The 16,860-nt window shown below is 32.4% G+C and overlaps 1 protein-coding gene across 1 annotated transcript in view; it reads left to right on the top strand.

Annotated features, from left to right (window-relative positions):
* LOC134853478 (carbonic anhydrase-related protein 10-like) overlaps positions 1-16,854 on the top strand; it is a 60,217-nt gene extending 43,363 nt beyond the window's left edge. The window contains exons 4-8 of the mRNA XM_063869478.1: positions 7,391-7,582; positions 8,384-8,479; positions 8,929-9,153; positions 11,008-11,239; positions 16,306-16,854. Of these exons, the coding sequence (XP_063725548.1) occupies positions 7,391-7,582; positions 8,384-8,479; positions 8,929-9,153; positions 11,008-11,239; positions 16,306-16,481 (921 nt within the window). The 3' untranslated portion in view covers positions 16,482-16,854. The remainder of the gene's footprint in view (positions 1-7,390; positions 7,583-8,383; positions 8,480-8,928; positions 9,154-11,007; positions 11,240-16,305) is intronic.
* Positions 16,855-16,860: the final 6 nt, after the last annotated feature.

The following is a 16,860-nucleotide window of genomic DNA, read 5'->3' as shown; positions in this document are numbered from 1 at the left end:
TCCACCAACTTGTTTTAGAAACTAAATCAATGATGTTTGGCTTGAGTTTATACCACTTTTGATCACATAATAAGCAGGTATGAGTTAGCTAAACTTGCGGGTAACAGAACAACTCGGTCCACTGTTCGCTCTTACGCGCTTCGAGGTGTCGGACGAAATTCGAAAAGACTACTCGTATATCAGGGCAAAGCCTTGAATTTTCTGACTGCCCCTCAACTGATCTCGAATGGTTTTTGCTTAAAAATAATTGATAAACTCTTCTCATTTTAGTTTGCCTCAACTCAATTTGGAACGTTTTTGAGTTCAAATAAATTGCAAAGCAACATTTTTTTGCGTATTGAAACTATCAATGCATTATTTGAGCTGCAAGCCATCCGCTTTTGGGCCCACTGAGAGCATATTTGCCGGTCAGTCCATTAATTTTTGGATAAAAACTCATACGCTTTCAATTTTAAAAAATTAGGTGTGAAATTTGAAACCAACCGGCCTTAAATATATATATTTTTAATAGTCCTAACAAAAATTAATTCAAAAAGACGAAAAACCTGGCCATTTTTTTTGGTAGCATTTCAGATCTGATTTACAAAAACTTGGTGTGAAAAATTTTGTTTGTTCTGATTCTAAAAATTTGATAACAGATATTTGTACACTAACCAAAATCTACAATCACCTACTGTATACCCTGAATTTGACTTTGGAAGTTTTTTCTTGGTGTCATACTTTTCTTTATGTTTTTTTTCTATACTCCAGAAAGTTTTGAAAAAGCAAAACAAAACTGTTTGATTGAAAGTTTTGAACTTATTTCAAGATAACCATCGACGGACGAATCCCTCGTAATTGAGAGACTGAATGACGGAAAAGGAACATCGGTAAACGAGAATTGAGCATTCAAACATCTGAAATAAATTTTTGTACTTCTCAAGGAAAGCACGGACATGCCGCACTTTTAACTCAATGGAGACCAATCACAAAATAATCAGTTAAAGCATTAGGGCAGATGCATGTTGCTAGCTTTTGAAAAACTAATTTGAAAAACTAACTTTTAAAAATTTGACTAAATTAACATTTTGGTTTTTGAACATTTTTTTGGTACTTTGATACTGAAGTAATCGAAATAAGTGATGCCTACTTTCAGAATATGTTTTTTACAACAAACGTAATCAGTCTGAAAAATATTCACAATAAAAATTCATCTTTTAAAAATTTATGATTTGACCAAAATTTTGTGCTGGAATTTTTTTTATCCTGACCAATTTTGACATTTTAATCAGCTTTTTTGAAGATTTGTTCAATTAAAACCTTGAAAATACTGATGCTTTGAGCTCAAGTTAAAAAAGTTAGTTGAACTGTGATTTTTTAAAAAAATAATATTGGTATAAAAACTGCCAATTTGGCTACCTTAGGAAAATTAATGCACAATATATTCCATGGCATATGAGCATAAGAGGCAATCAGTTTGTTGTAAGACTCAATTGGCGCAAAAAATTTTATTGTATTCCGTTTTTAAAATTTTTGTAACAGGTATTTTTATACTTGTCGGAGGTACCATCTTGTACCGTAAACCCTGGTTATGATTTTATGAGATTTTTTTCTAGTTTCTTGTTTCTTTTTTTAATACTAATTTATTCCAATTTTCTGCCAATAAACTTTATACTCCCGGATATTTTTAAACTATCTCATTATAGAGAGACTGAGGGACAGAAACGGAATATGCTATTCTGAGAATTGAAGATACTAATATCTGAAGTAAGATTTGGGTTTTTCGAAGAATGCAGGGTCCTGCAGTTTTTAAACTCATGAAAGAATAAACAAAAATCATCAGTTGGTGCATTCGAGCTGACGCATGTCGCGAGTTTGTCAGAATCGAGCCTAGAATTAATGATGAAAATTTTACAACAATTCATTTGATTTTTTTGGTCGTTTTCTTTTTTTGCTCCAGCAGTCCTTTTTTGAAACAATCGTTACAAGTGATGCCTACTTTGAGGTAATCTGATTTTTCATCAAATATATGCAGTGTAAGATGTGTTTTTTTTTTGGTTTTTTTAAAGCCAATTGTCAAAGAAAATGACGGATTTATTGTGCTCGAGGTGTTGGTTTTCTCCGGACGATTTTCGAATTTTTATTTTTTTAGTTAAGTTTTTAAATCAAATTTCAATTTAATACTGATATCCTGAGCTCAGGTTTGAAAAATATCTCTTTTTGATTGGAATGGTCTAAAAATTGTCAGCAGAGGACAAATAACGCGTTGTAAATAGCTTGCTATTTAAGCGTAACCAAATCCTTTCAACTCGAATTGAGGCAATCAATGCGCTATTATACTCAAAAAGTGTGAATAAATAATGTATTGTATTCTGTTTCTAAAAGTTTTGTATCAAGTTTTCTTATACTTATAGAGTTTGTTGTATGTTCTGGGTTTGAATTTAATAGATACTTTGTTGTTTTCACGTTTTTCTTTTAGAATGTTATTTTAAAAATTGTTTGTTCAAAAACAGAGCTTTAGTGCCAACTATGTTCTGTACTTTTTTGGAAAATCAAAAAAAAAAACTATCTAAGATACCGGTCGATGGAGGAAACCCTCATAATGAAGAGACTGAATAACCTAAGAGGAACATTGGTAAATGAGACTTGAGTGTTCGAACAACAAAAATATGTTTTTGCTTTTCTTGAATAACGGAAGAACCTGTAGAACTTTTATTTCAACAAAATTGAACACTATAGTACCAGTTAGGGCATTTGGACTGATACGCGTTGCGAGTTGTTCAGAATTGAGCCAAGAACTAATGATGAAATGCTTAAAAATTTTCATTTGACAAAATTTTTGACTCTTTGGAATACTTTTTGCCTGGGCAAACCTTTACTGAAACAACCAAGAGAGAGAAGTGATGCCTATCTACGTCGAAACAATCTGATGTTTACAACAAACGCATGCTGTTAATCAAAATAACAGAATTATCTTTCATGATTTATCTTTTTTTTCGATGTGTCGAAGAAAATAACAGTTACGTATTACTTGAGTTGTTATTTTTCTTCGGATGAAATTCAAAATTTTAACAAGTTTTTTTAAGCATTCGTAAATTAAAATCTAAAAAGCACGGAAACAACTTCGAGCTCAGATTCAAAAAATGTTTTCACTGTAATTTTTTTGCTAAATTGTAATGGTTTAAAAATGGCCATTCTGGCTAGTTTAAGACAAATAACTCAAAATAAGTTTGTGCAATTTAAGCCTGAGTGGCGTATTAAATTTTTCAATTTTGAGTTTAGGCGGTCAAGGCAATTTTAATCAGGGAAATTTTGTGCCTTAAAGTTTTGAAACACGTTTCTTATACTTATCGAATTTACAGTCATCTACCGTACACTGTAGGTTTTCTTTAAAAAAATTATTTCTTGGTTTCATGTTCTTCCACTTAACATTATATTTCAATGTGTTTGATGAAAAACAGAGTTACTAGGTCAATTAAAATCTAAACACCAATAAGTTTGGGAAAAGTAAACTAGAAGACTACCTGATCAAAACGTTTGTTCAAAATGTTTTGTTCAAAATTTTATGATATCGATTGATGTAAAAATCCAACATGCTGGAGAGACTGGATGATGGACAGGGCACATCGATAAATCAGATTTGAGGATTTATAAATCACAACTGTATTTTGGATTTATTGCAGAAAACACAGAACTGCACCTATTTTATTTCAAGAAAACGGCGGTCAAAATCATCAATTATTGCATTCGGGCTGACCCATGATACAACCTTGTAAGAATTGAGCAAAAAAAGGATGAAAACTTTATAAAATTTCTTTTGGAAATTTTTAATTGGCTCTTTGGAATACTTGTTAGCTTCCGTAGTCCTGTACTGAATTAATTGATGCATATGATGCCTACTTTCAAACAATCTGACTATTACAAAAAACGCATGCAGTCTAAGTCTGTTTTATGCAGTCTTGTTAAGTTTTCTGTTCCGACTGTCGAAGAAAGTGACGAGAGTACTTAGCTCAAAGCGTTACTTTTCTCCAGACCAAATTCGAATTTTTAACTAGCTTTTTTATTAGATTTCTTAGACTAAAACCTAAAAAAGATTAGCGCCTCGAGCTCAAAATTCAAAAAAATATTTTAATTGTGATCTTTTATGTAAAATTATGAGGATCTGAAAATGGCAAATTCGGCCAAATTAGGAAAATCAACGCCTAGTTTATTTTGTGCTATTTGAGCGTAATTAAATCGTTCCAACCTAAATTGAGGCAATCAATGCGCTACTAGACTCGAAAAACGTCATAAAATTTTGGTGGATGACAATTTTATTGACTCTAAACGGGTGGCGCGTTTATCTCAAAATGATTTTCAATCGCAATTGCTTAAAATTGCCGCTAGTGAAAATTCAAAATGCCATTAAAACGGAATTAGTCAAGTAATTTAAAAAAGGTATCCCCGGGGCGAAGTTGGCTCAATTCTCAAGGAAGTCTTTGAGATTATACAATGACAGAAACGATTTTGAATACACTTAGAATTTTCACAGGTTCTTGTTGGAATTCGAAGTAAAAACAAAACTGCTCGTAAATCAGGGCAAAACTGCTTTGCCCTGATATGCGAGCAGTTTTGTTTCATACTGTCACTTTAGTTCATAATTCATATCGAATAGTTTCTGGGAAAAGAAAATGTTGAAAACCGATAATTTTTTGACAATATCAAATGTAAAATGTTGAGGGGTATGAAATTAATACGACCGATCCGATTAGCTAGCCTCAAATCAATTTGAATAAAATTTGTTGTGCGGGATAATTCGCCACGCATAAGCATTTCGCAATGTGAATAAAATCTTCGAAGCGCGCATAATTCAGTCCAGAATATGGCCAAATTGGCAATTTTTAAACCCCCAGAAGCTTACAAAAAATAAACGGAGGTAAAATAGCTTTTAAAATTTAAACTCAAAATGGGATGTACAATTATTTTTGTTGATAACTATTTTTTCCATAGGTGAAAATTTCCTGAATTAAAAAAACCACACCGAACATAAATATTTATATTTTTTTTGAAAGTCGGAACAAAAACGAATTTTCAGTTGCTATACAAGTAGCACAGGAAATTCGACACCGTTTAGTTTTCCAAATTTTAAATGAAATAGAAAAACTATTATAGCTTTTTGATATTTCTGTTATGTATACGGCTAGTGAGACAGTGAGAAGTGAGTCAATTTTTTGGATGATTATAACGAAACACAAAAGTTAGATATAAAAGGCAGTTTGAAACCTACCCAGAGATGAAAAAAAACGCTGAAAAACGGAAAAAAACCCCAACCAGTGTTTCTCATAACTGAGACAGTTTTTTGAATATATCTTCTTAAAATTCGAATCTAGGCAATCGGCTCTCTGATATTTTAACACTTATGGCCACCAAAAACTTTTTTTGTTGTCAGAATCTGACAGAAAAAGAACAGTTTATTCATAGTTCCTTCTTGTGATTTTCAGTGGCGGCTTATTTAGTTTGCAGAAAGTTTTATTGCCTCTCATAACTTATGCAAAGCACGCATAAAAGTAAATGTTATCCTTTTTATACCTTTGTTTGTATGCAGACAGGAAGTTTTGAGCCTATTAAATTTTTAGTAGTGGTTGGTTTTGTTTTTGAACTTGATGAACAAGGAGTAGAATTTGTTTGATGGGGTGATAAAGCGGAGATGACATTTGGACTTTGACTGATAAGTTCAGGCAAGATTGGTGTTTCTAGTCATAAGTGAGGAAAATTCATTCATGTCACAAAACTTTTTTGCCACCTATGGAATCATTTTATTTCTAAGACAAACGTTTTTTTTTTATAACTCACAAAAATTATTTAAAAAAACTTCCAGAAAAATGCAATTAATTTCAATTTTTTGCTGAAATCAGTTGTTTTACAAGGTTTTCAACGGAACCCAATATCTTTAGGATATAGCAATGATCAGACTGCTTGTCGGATTTCATCGTTGTCGAACAATTTAAACATTTTTTTCCTGGAAAAACTTACAGGTGGCGGTAACAGCTGAAGAATTGCCTTTTTGTAGCAGAGTTTGAGCGCTGAATCGGCTTTTATTTAGTTCACTAACTGGTTACTTTCAATTTTTTAAGCTATGATTTACATACCAATTTTAGCGCGTAACTTTTTAAACTTTTTTGTCTCTTCCAGTTCTATTCAAATCTATTCAATCATATCAATTGTGTGGTTATTTTCCTGCATAAGCTATAAGATTTTAAAACAAAAAAAATAGTTCACCTCTTTCCTGGAAAAGGTAAATCAATAGCGCAAAATCATAGTCTGTTAAACCGCATAATTTTCCACTATTGGTTTCTTTTTTCGTTGAAAGAATTAAGCTCTGATTATTTTTCACAGAGAGAAGATTGTTAAAAGGGGTATATTTTGGTATGATGCAGTCAATGAAAAAGATATTCTCTGGACGGGCTTAGGGTTCGAGTGGTGGGGGAAATTTTTGTGTGGTGCTGTGTATCAAATCAATTCGTTCGTGTCAAATATGACACGTAATCTCTTAATCCGTCTTTCTTCATCTAAATCTAGATTGAAGCGAATATCTTAATAATACAACCTTCGGAATTCTCAAAATTCCATGACCTGATTTTATAATTTTTAATAAGAAGACTATTTTTATAAATCCTTTTTTTTCTTAAAAAAATGTGAAACTTTGCTTTGTTTTTTTTAAATTTCCAACTCGTAATTTAAGAACCTTATAAGTTTTTAGCTCTCATCAAACGCATATTCTTTTTTCTTTCTGCATTATCACCATCCCACTTATTTTATTGATTTCATGCCAAAAGAAAGCTGCTTCAGCCTATGATACGAGTTCAATACATGAAATTAGTTTTTAATTCAAGCGAATCTTCAACATAGGAATGATATGTCTCAAACTTATGGTTTCAGTCCAAATTTTTTGAAATCTGACTAAAACAGACAAATAATTTTAGCTCATAGGTGTAACATCGATTTAGAAAAGCTGTCACTAGTATTAAATAGTTATAAATAAAACTTCGCTGATCATTCAGGTGTATTACAAATATGAGATTTAATAGAAGCTTAATTCAGATTATATTTTTAAACCAGGTGTTTGGTGACATGGAGAACTAACTGAGGCCTGTATTTATGTAATGGTCTAATGTTTTTTAATCGTTATATAATAAATCAGTAACGTTTTAGTTACAATTCAAGTGTACGGTGACCTTGAGAACTAACTGTGACCTATACTTATATAATGTTCTATTGTTTTGTAATAATTATATAATGAAAAAAAAGATGTTTTAATAACATTTCAGGTGTACGGTGACCTTTAGAACTAACTGTGACCTATACGTATGTAATGTTCTATTGTTTTGTAATAATTATATAATAAAAAAAAGATGTTTTAATAACATTTCAGGTGTACGGTAACCTTGAGAACACGGGCCAGGAACTGCAGTTCAAATTAGATGAAAGACAAAGTGGAATTGTCTCATTAGACGGGGGTCCCCTATCCTACTCCTATAGACTTAGTCATATTAAGTTAAGATACGGTACAGGCGAGACACATGGGTCGGAACATTCGGTCGACGGGTTCTACTTCGCGGCTGAGGTAATTACATTTGTGATCAATTTGGTACAATTTTTGAAATTTCGTTAGCATTTTTTTAAACTCATAGCCTTATTTGTCCTCGGATTTTTCAAGATGAATTTGAAAAAATTATTGGCAATCAAAAAAAGAATAGCTCAAAAAATATTTCTCTGGTGTAATTTACATTTTTTACTTAGTGTTCCCGGGTCAAAAAAAATGCTTATCATACAATTTTTGTTTCGGGAAAAAATGCTCATTGGGCAATTCCATACATTTTCAAAGAAAAAAAAATTACAAGCATTTTTTCCATTAATGAAATTGTTTGATAGTCTTTTTTCATCAGGGGAATGGTACCGCTAGCATTTGTGCCAAAATGATATCTTCAGAAAAATTTTGGAAGATATCAGAGATTAGATTATTCAAGAAAATTGAAAGAATCTTGAAGAAAAAAAATAAGATAGCGAAGTTTTCTTAAAACATTTTTGATGATTTGCAAAAAGGGGCGATTTCGCTTTCAAGATTTTCCCAAGATTTCGAAAAATTTTTTGGCCGAGTTATTGAAGATCAATTTAAGTTGTTCAGATAAAAAAAAATAGAAAAAATACTCAAGAACTCTCTATATCTATGACTTTTGGAAAAATTTAATTTCGGTTGAAATGAAGCTTATCTTAAAAATTTTATGAATGGAATTTGTATGATTCAAGCATTTTTTCCAACGAATTCCTAAATAGAATTGTACAATAAGCTTTTTTCGGTCTTTGGAGGTCAACCTGGTCTCTCTGGCTCTGTCAGGTTTTTCCAAATATTTGTTTTGTATTTCAGCTGCAGTTATTTTTCTACAATGACAATCTCTATTTGTCTTATGACCAGGCTCTGGGAAAAGCACACGGCATAGCAGCGGTCACAGTCTTTATTCAGGTACAATGTTCACTTTTCATTCAGAAAGTTGTTTAAGGTTTTTTCAAAAAATGCGAAAAAAATAAACACTCAATAGGTGCGTTAATAAAGCTGCTGTTTGAAAGTTGAGATTTAAACAGTGGTTTAAATAGTGAAAAAAGGATCCAACTACTTGGGCGTCTAAATTTTTGGAAAAATTAAACAGAAAACCTGCGTTGGATTGTCATTACTAGTCTAGCAAAATTATGCATGAATTATACGGACATATTTCACCTTGCAAATGTTTCTGATCCTGTCCGATTGTTGTCAACACAAACATATAACCAAAATGATAGCAAAATCACTGTTGGCAAGAATCTTGAAAATTGAGTATTGGCCGTCGACTTGAAACTAGGTATAAAACATTCGTTTTTGCATAATTTGATTTGTTATCCCAAACAAAACAAAACTGGCTGTATTATTTTTTGCAGGAAAGTGACAACGAGACCAACTCTGAGTTCCAGCGTCTCTTCCACGGACTGAACAAAGTGGGGTTTAAAGGGGAGAAGAAACAAGTTGAGGGAGTGAGTGTGAGAGACCTACTCCCCCTAACCCACCATTACATTACATACCAGGGGAGTCTAACAGCTCCCCCGTGTAGCGAAGGAGTCACGTGGATACTGTACAATAGGCCCATAAATATACCTCGATGGCAGGTATGTTTATATTGAGTATTGAAATTTTGGTTTTCTTTGAAAAGTATTTGGCAAGTATCCAGGCCTGGCTTTCAACGTTGTTTAAATTCATAGTAAATCAATGCAGAGCCTAAGTTTGTTTGTCGATAATCGTGTGGAGGCGCTCACTTTAAGTTTCAACTCAAAAAAAAATGTCAAAGCAGAGGTTTGGGTCGAGCAAAAACTCGAAACATGCCATGAGAACGGTCAAAAAATACCTCACTAACGGCCGTAAAATACTAATTGTTCGCGGTAAATGTGAGTTAAGAATAATTAGTTCGAACATTAACTTGTTTGTTAATGTTTTTGATGCAAATTGAAAACCAGAATACCCATAAGATGAAAAAAGGCTAAAAAATAATGCATCTCTTCAAAGTATTTGAGTTGCAAATAACCCATCAATTTCATTCTGATAGAAAGAAATCCTGAGGTATTACCCGAAAAACATAAACTATAACGGTTGAGTTAGGGTAACTAGCAATAACTGAAGTAGAAAAATACCCAAATTTGGTCGAGACAGTCGAAACATATCTTGCTTGTGTCGAGCACAATCGGGCACATTGTTTTCGGTCGAGCACGGTCAAAACATATCTTGCTTGGGTCGAAACATACCCGCATTCATTAGAGACGGTCAAACAAACCGAATTTTAGTCAAGATTGTCGAAACATACAATGAGCATTTTGACCTGGGTATATTATTGAGAGAACTCTGGGTTATATAAATTTACATTCAGGCTATGCGCGCTACAAACATGAGTAAAAACTTTATAGCTTAATATTTAAAAATCAACCGCTTAAGCGGACACTGTAGGCTATTCAATTGGTTTAAAGCGCCGTATATGAACTTTTCAATTCAAGAGAAGCATATATTTGTCAAAAAATAATTTTAAATTGTGAAAAAATTCTTTCGAATTTTTTTTTGAGTTATATGAATAAATGATCATTTTAAAGAATTAAAATTTAACATTTGATATTCAACCTATTTTTCAAATTATAGCATTCCTGGCAGGATTCCTGAGTCGCCCTAGAATCTATAAACTCCTGGCAGTGAATGCAAGGTTTTGCTCTGGCTATGAAACCCGTTTTCTCGAGAGGGGGCATTGAAAAATTTTCGCCTTTCCGAAAAAAAACTATGCTATATTGGCACCTATAGAAGCTTCATTGAGCCGGTTGTGTATAAACGGATCTTGTAAAACAGTTCCAAAAAAGGAAGCATTCGGATGGAATAAGGTAAATTTTTCCAAAACTTTTTTGAAACCCCGATTGCAGGATAAGTTCAATGAACGAATTTTGCCAGCAGTCTCAAAGTTTTTCTTAATTTCAAACTATTTTATGTTTTGATAAAAAAAATTACTTTGATAAGTTTTTCAGGTTGAAAAATTTCTGCACGATTATCATCTTTTTTTTCTAATTTAAGCGTTCAAAACTTAGGATGCTATTTTACTTAAGCAGAACTGCATAAAATTTCAGCAAAGAAGATTACCTTTACATCATGAATTCGGTTTTAGATCGCTTCCGCACAACATCGGAAATTTCATGGATCAATCGTCTTTTATCTATTGTTATTTGAATGTAACATCTCATAATTCTAATTCTAATTCAATAATCAGAGGATTACAAACAAAGGATTTTTTCGGATGTTTCGATCAAAAAATAATTTCATCTTTGAAGCCGTTGTTCAGCTTTGGAAGCTGTAACCGACAGGGATTTTCGCATGGTCGCTGGACGCTGGGCGGAAAATCTCGATTTGAGAGAAATTATCAAATATTATCCCGGTAATCAAATATTATCCAGGAGAAAATGAACATCAATTTTTAAAAAAGTGCTTTTTTTCAGATCCGAAACCTGCGTTCTAAAATATCCCGCAACAAACCCCCACCCGAAGGAACAGCTCCTCGCGAGGCGGAACGTACACGGCTACCCATGATGGGAAATACCCGCCCCCTTCAGCAGAGAGGGGGGAGGGGCATGCATTTATGGACCAATGTCAGAAGTAGATTGGAGGGAGGTCAGGGTCCTGCCGCTTGTGCTTATGGAGTGGGGGACCCCTCTATCATGAAATACTCCAGTAAGTAGAACTCGCTTTTTACACAGCTTTAAATCAGATATATTATTTGAAACTATCGTTGTAACCATGGTAATTCTCCAGTAACTTTTATTGATTGGATACTAAAATTTATGGGGCTACAGCATAATTATTTCAAAAAAAATTGTTCAATTTAGAAGCGTCTCTAAATACCGTTGACACGCACTTGTAAAAGTTTTATTACAACTGCTAATTTATATTTTTTGGATTTTATTATTTTTCATGCGATGCATCTTTTTTCAATTTAAATTTTTTTGCGTCAATCTCGCAAATTTCCCAAATATCCTTAAAAGACGTGACTCTCCACAGAAAAAAAACGTACGGAAATGTCAAAAAAGCAAATGGTTACGTCATTTTGTTCAATGGTCCGTAAAAACTTTCCCTGAATATTATCAAACTAGTGCTCGTGCGAAAACTTATAGAACATTTACCGGCTTCCGTGAATCATTCCAAACTACATGACTTACGAAATTATAACAGAAATTAGATGACAAACACTAAAATGTCAAATCTCTTGCTAAAATCAATGAACACTTTTATGTTAGTTTGATATTTTTCTGTATCATAAACATCAGAACGTCATATCTCTTGTTAAAGTCAATGAATTGCTTGATGATAATGCGGCGTTTTTTCTACATAAACATCAAAAAGTCAAAGCTCTTTCTTAAATCAATAAAAAGTTTGGTGTTAGCTTGAAACTTTTTCTACGTTTTTCAATAATGTGATTCGATTAAAAACCATCTGTTAACAAGTGATCCTAGAATAAAACATTTGTAACAAAAAAAATTATGTGAGATCTCAAGATTCCACCATGTTTGGGATTCGAAAAACGCAAAAGAATTCGGTTCGATTGAACGAGTCAAAAACTGAGCAGAAGGCGTTACAAAAAAATCTATACAGCGTTGAATCTTTTTTCTAGTTTCTCTTGAATTTTTTCTAGTTTTTCTAATTTCTTCCTAATAGGTCCCTCATTCTCTCCTTGTCCGCCATCCAAAACTTCCTTCTAAGTAATCCTCCCTTGCCACCCCCAAGATTGTACGATCCCCCAGTTTACTCCGAGCCTCACATTGGGGGCGTGAACGTTTAAGGAAGGGGCTACGGGTGGATGAACATGTTCATTCGGATTTTAGTTTAGCAGAACGCGCAAAAAAAGAAGTATTGACACTTCATCTTTGCAAATTAATACACTTTTCTTTCGATTCTATGAACAAAAAAAATCATGAACTGCAATAAAAATGGGTTATAATCTATTATAATGATTATAAAGATTTCCAAAATTGATAAAACAATTGATTAAATTCCCCTAAAAGACCATTTTCACGAACAGATGTGTCATGAAAATCGATTATATGGGTTAAATTTTTTGGCGTTTTAATTCCTTGTAACAGATTATTTTCCATGAAACTCTAGTGCGGGACAATATATGAAAATTAGGACAAAGACTAACTAAATTTTTCTGTTTACTTATTGTTTAGGCGAGGATAGAGCAAACCATAAACGCCTCAATTTTGCAAAGCCTTTTCTTAAGTAAGTTTTTTGAGTTGGAAAAGTTTATAAATATTATTTTTCGCTTGGATAAGATGTGGATTTTTCTCCGAAATCAAGTTTTGAAATAGCAATAAAATTAACCTTGCAACGAGATTTTGCAAACAGTACCCATAAACGAGATGTGGGGGAGATGAGTTGAGGTTGCAGGGAGTTGCACGCGATTGACCACTTGCTTGCGTTAACGGATTTTTTTTTGTGTCTCGATCTCTCTTCTTAACATTAGTTGCTGGGATCTTGAAAAAAAAATTTTTTAGCTTTCCGATACTTTAAAACGATTAAATTTTTGACTATATAACTTTTCCTTAGTCAGAACTGGCCTTGTTTAATCATTTCTCATCAAATCACGCCTTTTCAAAAACTTGAAGTTTGATTTAGTTTTTCTAGAAACGTCTTGAAATTTTTGAATTTTCAACTGCTCTCTGGCATGTACTAAATTTTCCACGTTTTCTGATCCCATAAATTAAACTAAAGCTTGGTTAAAGCTTGGGTAGTCTAAATCGCAGAAAAAAGAAGAAATATGCTCGTATCATTGTAATGCTCTGGATGTTCGAGCTCTCTATGAAGAATAAATGAAGTAGAAGAAACTTTCACAAAAAAGGAGAGATTTTTTTTCATACTGTTTTTTTTTGAAAATGGTAAATTTGGCGTATAGAGTAAAGGCCTATAGATTTTTTTAATTTTAAAAATCAGTTCAGAACATAAAGTTTTTAATTTTCAAGCGATGACATGAACAAATTGTTTTCCATAATTCTGACGTTTTCACCCCAGTACTAAATGTTCACGTTAATTTTTTGGTGTGTAAGGTATGAAATTCATATTGAATTTACAGCTAGTGAAAACCCGAAACACTTATTTTGAAAACGTTGGTTAATCATTTAATTGAGTGTAGTGCGAGAGATTTTTAATGCCTAGAAAACTCCCTGCAAACAGCAGAAGCAATTGTTGTTTTTGAAGTTAAAGGTTTTCGTTAGAAATATAAGCTTCTTGTTATAGACTTTTGTTATATAATCATCTGAATTTTTAGTCAATTTTATCTAAAGCTGAAAAAATTTTCTTTCCCATTTGAAAAAAAAACTTAACAGTCTATTTGTATTTTTTTGCGGAAAGCTGGCTTCTTCTTTTTATGGGATTTTTTTGGCACGAGGAGATCACAGATAGCAACACCTTGAAAACATTTGTTTTGCCCGTTCATATTCAGCTCGAATCCAGTTAACAATTTCATCTATTATATGTCAAAACGTCAACTGTGAAAATCTGGCAGTGGTAGAAAAAAACAACAATTTTTTGTTTGAAAACAAAATTGCAACTTCTACGTTCCAAAACTTCTGAAGCGCAATTATTAAGACAATTAGTTTGCTTCCAATTGAGTGGAGATAATTCACCATCTTTTGAAAAACGAAACATATCGCGCGCTAATTATCCAAAGTTACTTTACACAGATACTTTAGAGCATCATAACTTCACAAAAAATATCAGAGGCAAATAAATATTAAATTTCAATCTGTTTACTTCAGAGGATTTGCAAAATTTGCAGAAATGGTTAATTAAAAGGTGGAAATGTGTCAGAAAAAGCAAAAATTGCCCAAGTACAATTATTCTGATTTTTCTACAAAAATTGAAATCATAAAAACTGTTTGCGAACTCTAAAAAAGTTTTTAAGACCATATCTTGATAAAAATGGCAATTTTGTTTCACCACATAAAACGCAAAACGAAAGTTTTTCGATGAAATTGAAACCTGTAAAATTCAAGCTAATGTACAATTACTTTCACGGCCGAACTTTGCGAAGCTCGGATCTGAATTAACTTATGATCAGACTTAACTTTTGTTTTATGATCAGACTGTTTTTGGATAATTTGAGACAATCTAGCGCAAAAAAAACAAAAAGTTTCAAATTGATTTGAAGCAAATGTTTTGGATTTTTAAGACATTGCTAAAGCAACATCACTTAACTTTGTTCTGCTCAGTTTATAGTTTGGGATAGAAAAAAAGAAAGATACTATTTTTTCCAACTCTTTTTAATCTTCTGTTGATTTATCTAGAAAAGTTTTCGAACGGAATTTTTTTTATTGGGTCTTTCGCTGCAAATAAATGTTCCAGGTCTTCCACTCTTATTTTTCCAGTTCAAAAAATTCCGAAAATTTACCCTAAGTGTATCAATTTTTTTCACAGAAGGTTCAAATTTGAAGTGAAATATTTTGACAAAATTCAAAATCATCTGATAGACATTGATAGCTTGAGCACAACTAGAAGGTTTTTTTACCCATTATTGTTTAGCCCCCAAAAAAGAAAGCTTTTAAATTTGCAAATTTTTGTCATTTGTAATATTTAGCGCGCTATATACTTCGAGTTATTAGCGCGTTACAGACGATTAAATCCGGCTCGGAAATTTTCAATAATTGCTGAATACTTTATAAATATTGTACTTGAAATAGCCTGGGGATCTTAAATGCAAACTAATATTGTTTTTAGTTTTTTTTGTAAATTTCTTCAAATTTTTTAATTGAACATTGTTCCATTGACCTCGAGGGGCAACCAGAATATTCATGCAGTGTTGTTGGACTTAAAAGTGAACAATTCAAATCAGTTTTTGGCTTTCTTCATTCAACGTAGCTATTAAGTTTTTTCTTTTACTTTGCAAAGATCGGATTTCAGGGTTTCGGATTGACAAAAGACCCGATCTGAAAATTCACATTTGAGTGGTGTATTGGACGAAAATTGCATGGGCTTTTCTTGAAAAAATCGATTAGCTGAAAATCGTTTACTACATTAGCTTCTCATATCTTGATGTTCTGAAATTTTTTGCGTTGGTAACTTTTTTGTAACGCTCATTGAATCTAACAATAAACAAGACTAATGATATAAAGCAAAATTACTGATTGCTGCGAATACACTTTACCATCTTTGAAGTAGCTTTCCCTTTTCAAAACCGATGACAATTGCAAAAGTGAACTCTTTAAATGCTATATTGAAAATTTTTTTTGGAAGTTTTCTCATCACAAGTCGTTTCAAATCTAATAGCAGGTTTCTTAGTCCAGAATAACCTCAGAACTCAGCATATAAGTCTAATGAATTTTTAAAAATTTAAACTTTTTGTATTTTTTCAAAAATTTATTATACATTTGCATCTTATTGTTGCATTGAAAATAAGGAGGAGCTTGGTCTTCGGATGTGTGTTTTTTTTTTTTTTTGTTTTCACACATTAACAGTTTTTTTGTTCTGTGTTTGTTTTTTGTTGTGAAAAAATGTTGTGAAAACTATGCCCAAAAAATTTTGTTATCTAATTTTGAGCTTGAATGTACTTTCAGTTCAAATTCAATGCTACCTCACTTTCATTCAATTTTCATTCTTTTCGTTTTTCATTAAATTTAACCATTTGATCAAAACATGGGGGAAAATGAAACAAACGTTCAAAGTTTTGCTAAATAACTTTTGGATGCAGGAACCGGCTATCTCTCTTGAATATCGAATCATCTCTATTAGAAATTTTTTCATTTTAGTGAATACTTTGTACTCGCCTACAATATCAAACCCAGAATATCAACAGGAGCAGACATCGTCATCAGCTAGCCAATCAGAGCCTTCCAATTCTGTCGTCCAATCACAAGCCAGCAACAACGATTTCCAAACACTTCATTTTAACCCTATTCCAATTGAAACGGATAATGGCGGATAACCCGATGCAATTATTACAACCGGTACATTATGGCAATAATTTGACCTTTGCTAAACTTAAACTAGAGTTTAAGGTCATTTGTCATAAGAACAAATGTGCTACGACGCCAAGAGAAAGTGCCTTCCTTAAAGCCATGAAACGAAAAAAATACACCTAAATGGCTGAAAACATTCTTTATTTCTGTTTCGAAAAGTTGCACAATAGCCAAAAAACAGTTCAAAACTTGAGTAGAAAGAAAACTTTCATAACGAAGGCAGTATAATAAAAAAAACTGTTAAATTTGAATTTTAAATTCCTTTTTTGAAAATTTAATTTCGAAATTGTTTAGTTACACCAGTTTTATACACAAAGATTCTATTTTTTGTCATGTTGATTACCT

The sequence above is a fragment of the Symsagittifera roscoffensis genome, chromosome 8 (assembly GCF_963678635.1).
Source record: "Symsagittifera roscoffensis chromosome 8, txSymRosc1.1, whole genome shotgun sequence".
NCBI lineage: Eukaryota > Metazoa > Xenacoelomorpha > Acoela > Convolutidae > Symsagittifera > Symsagittifera roscoffensis.
Note: the sequence above shows the minus strand (reverse complement) of the source record. Positions and strands in the feature narration are given on the sequence as shown.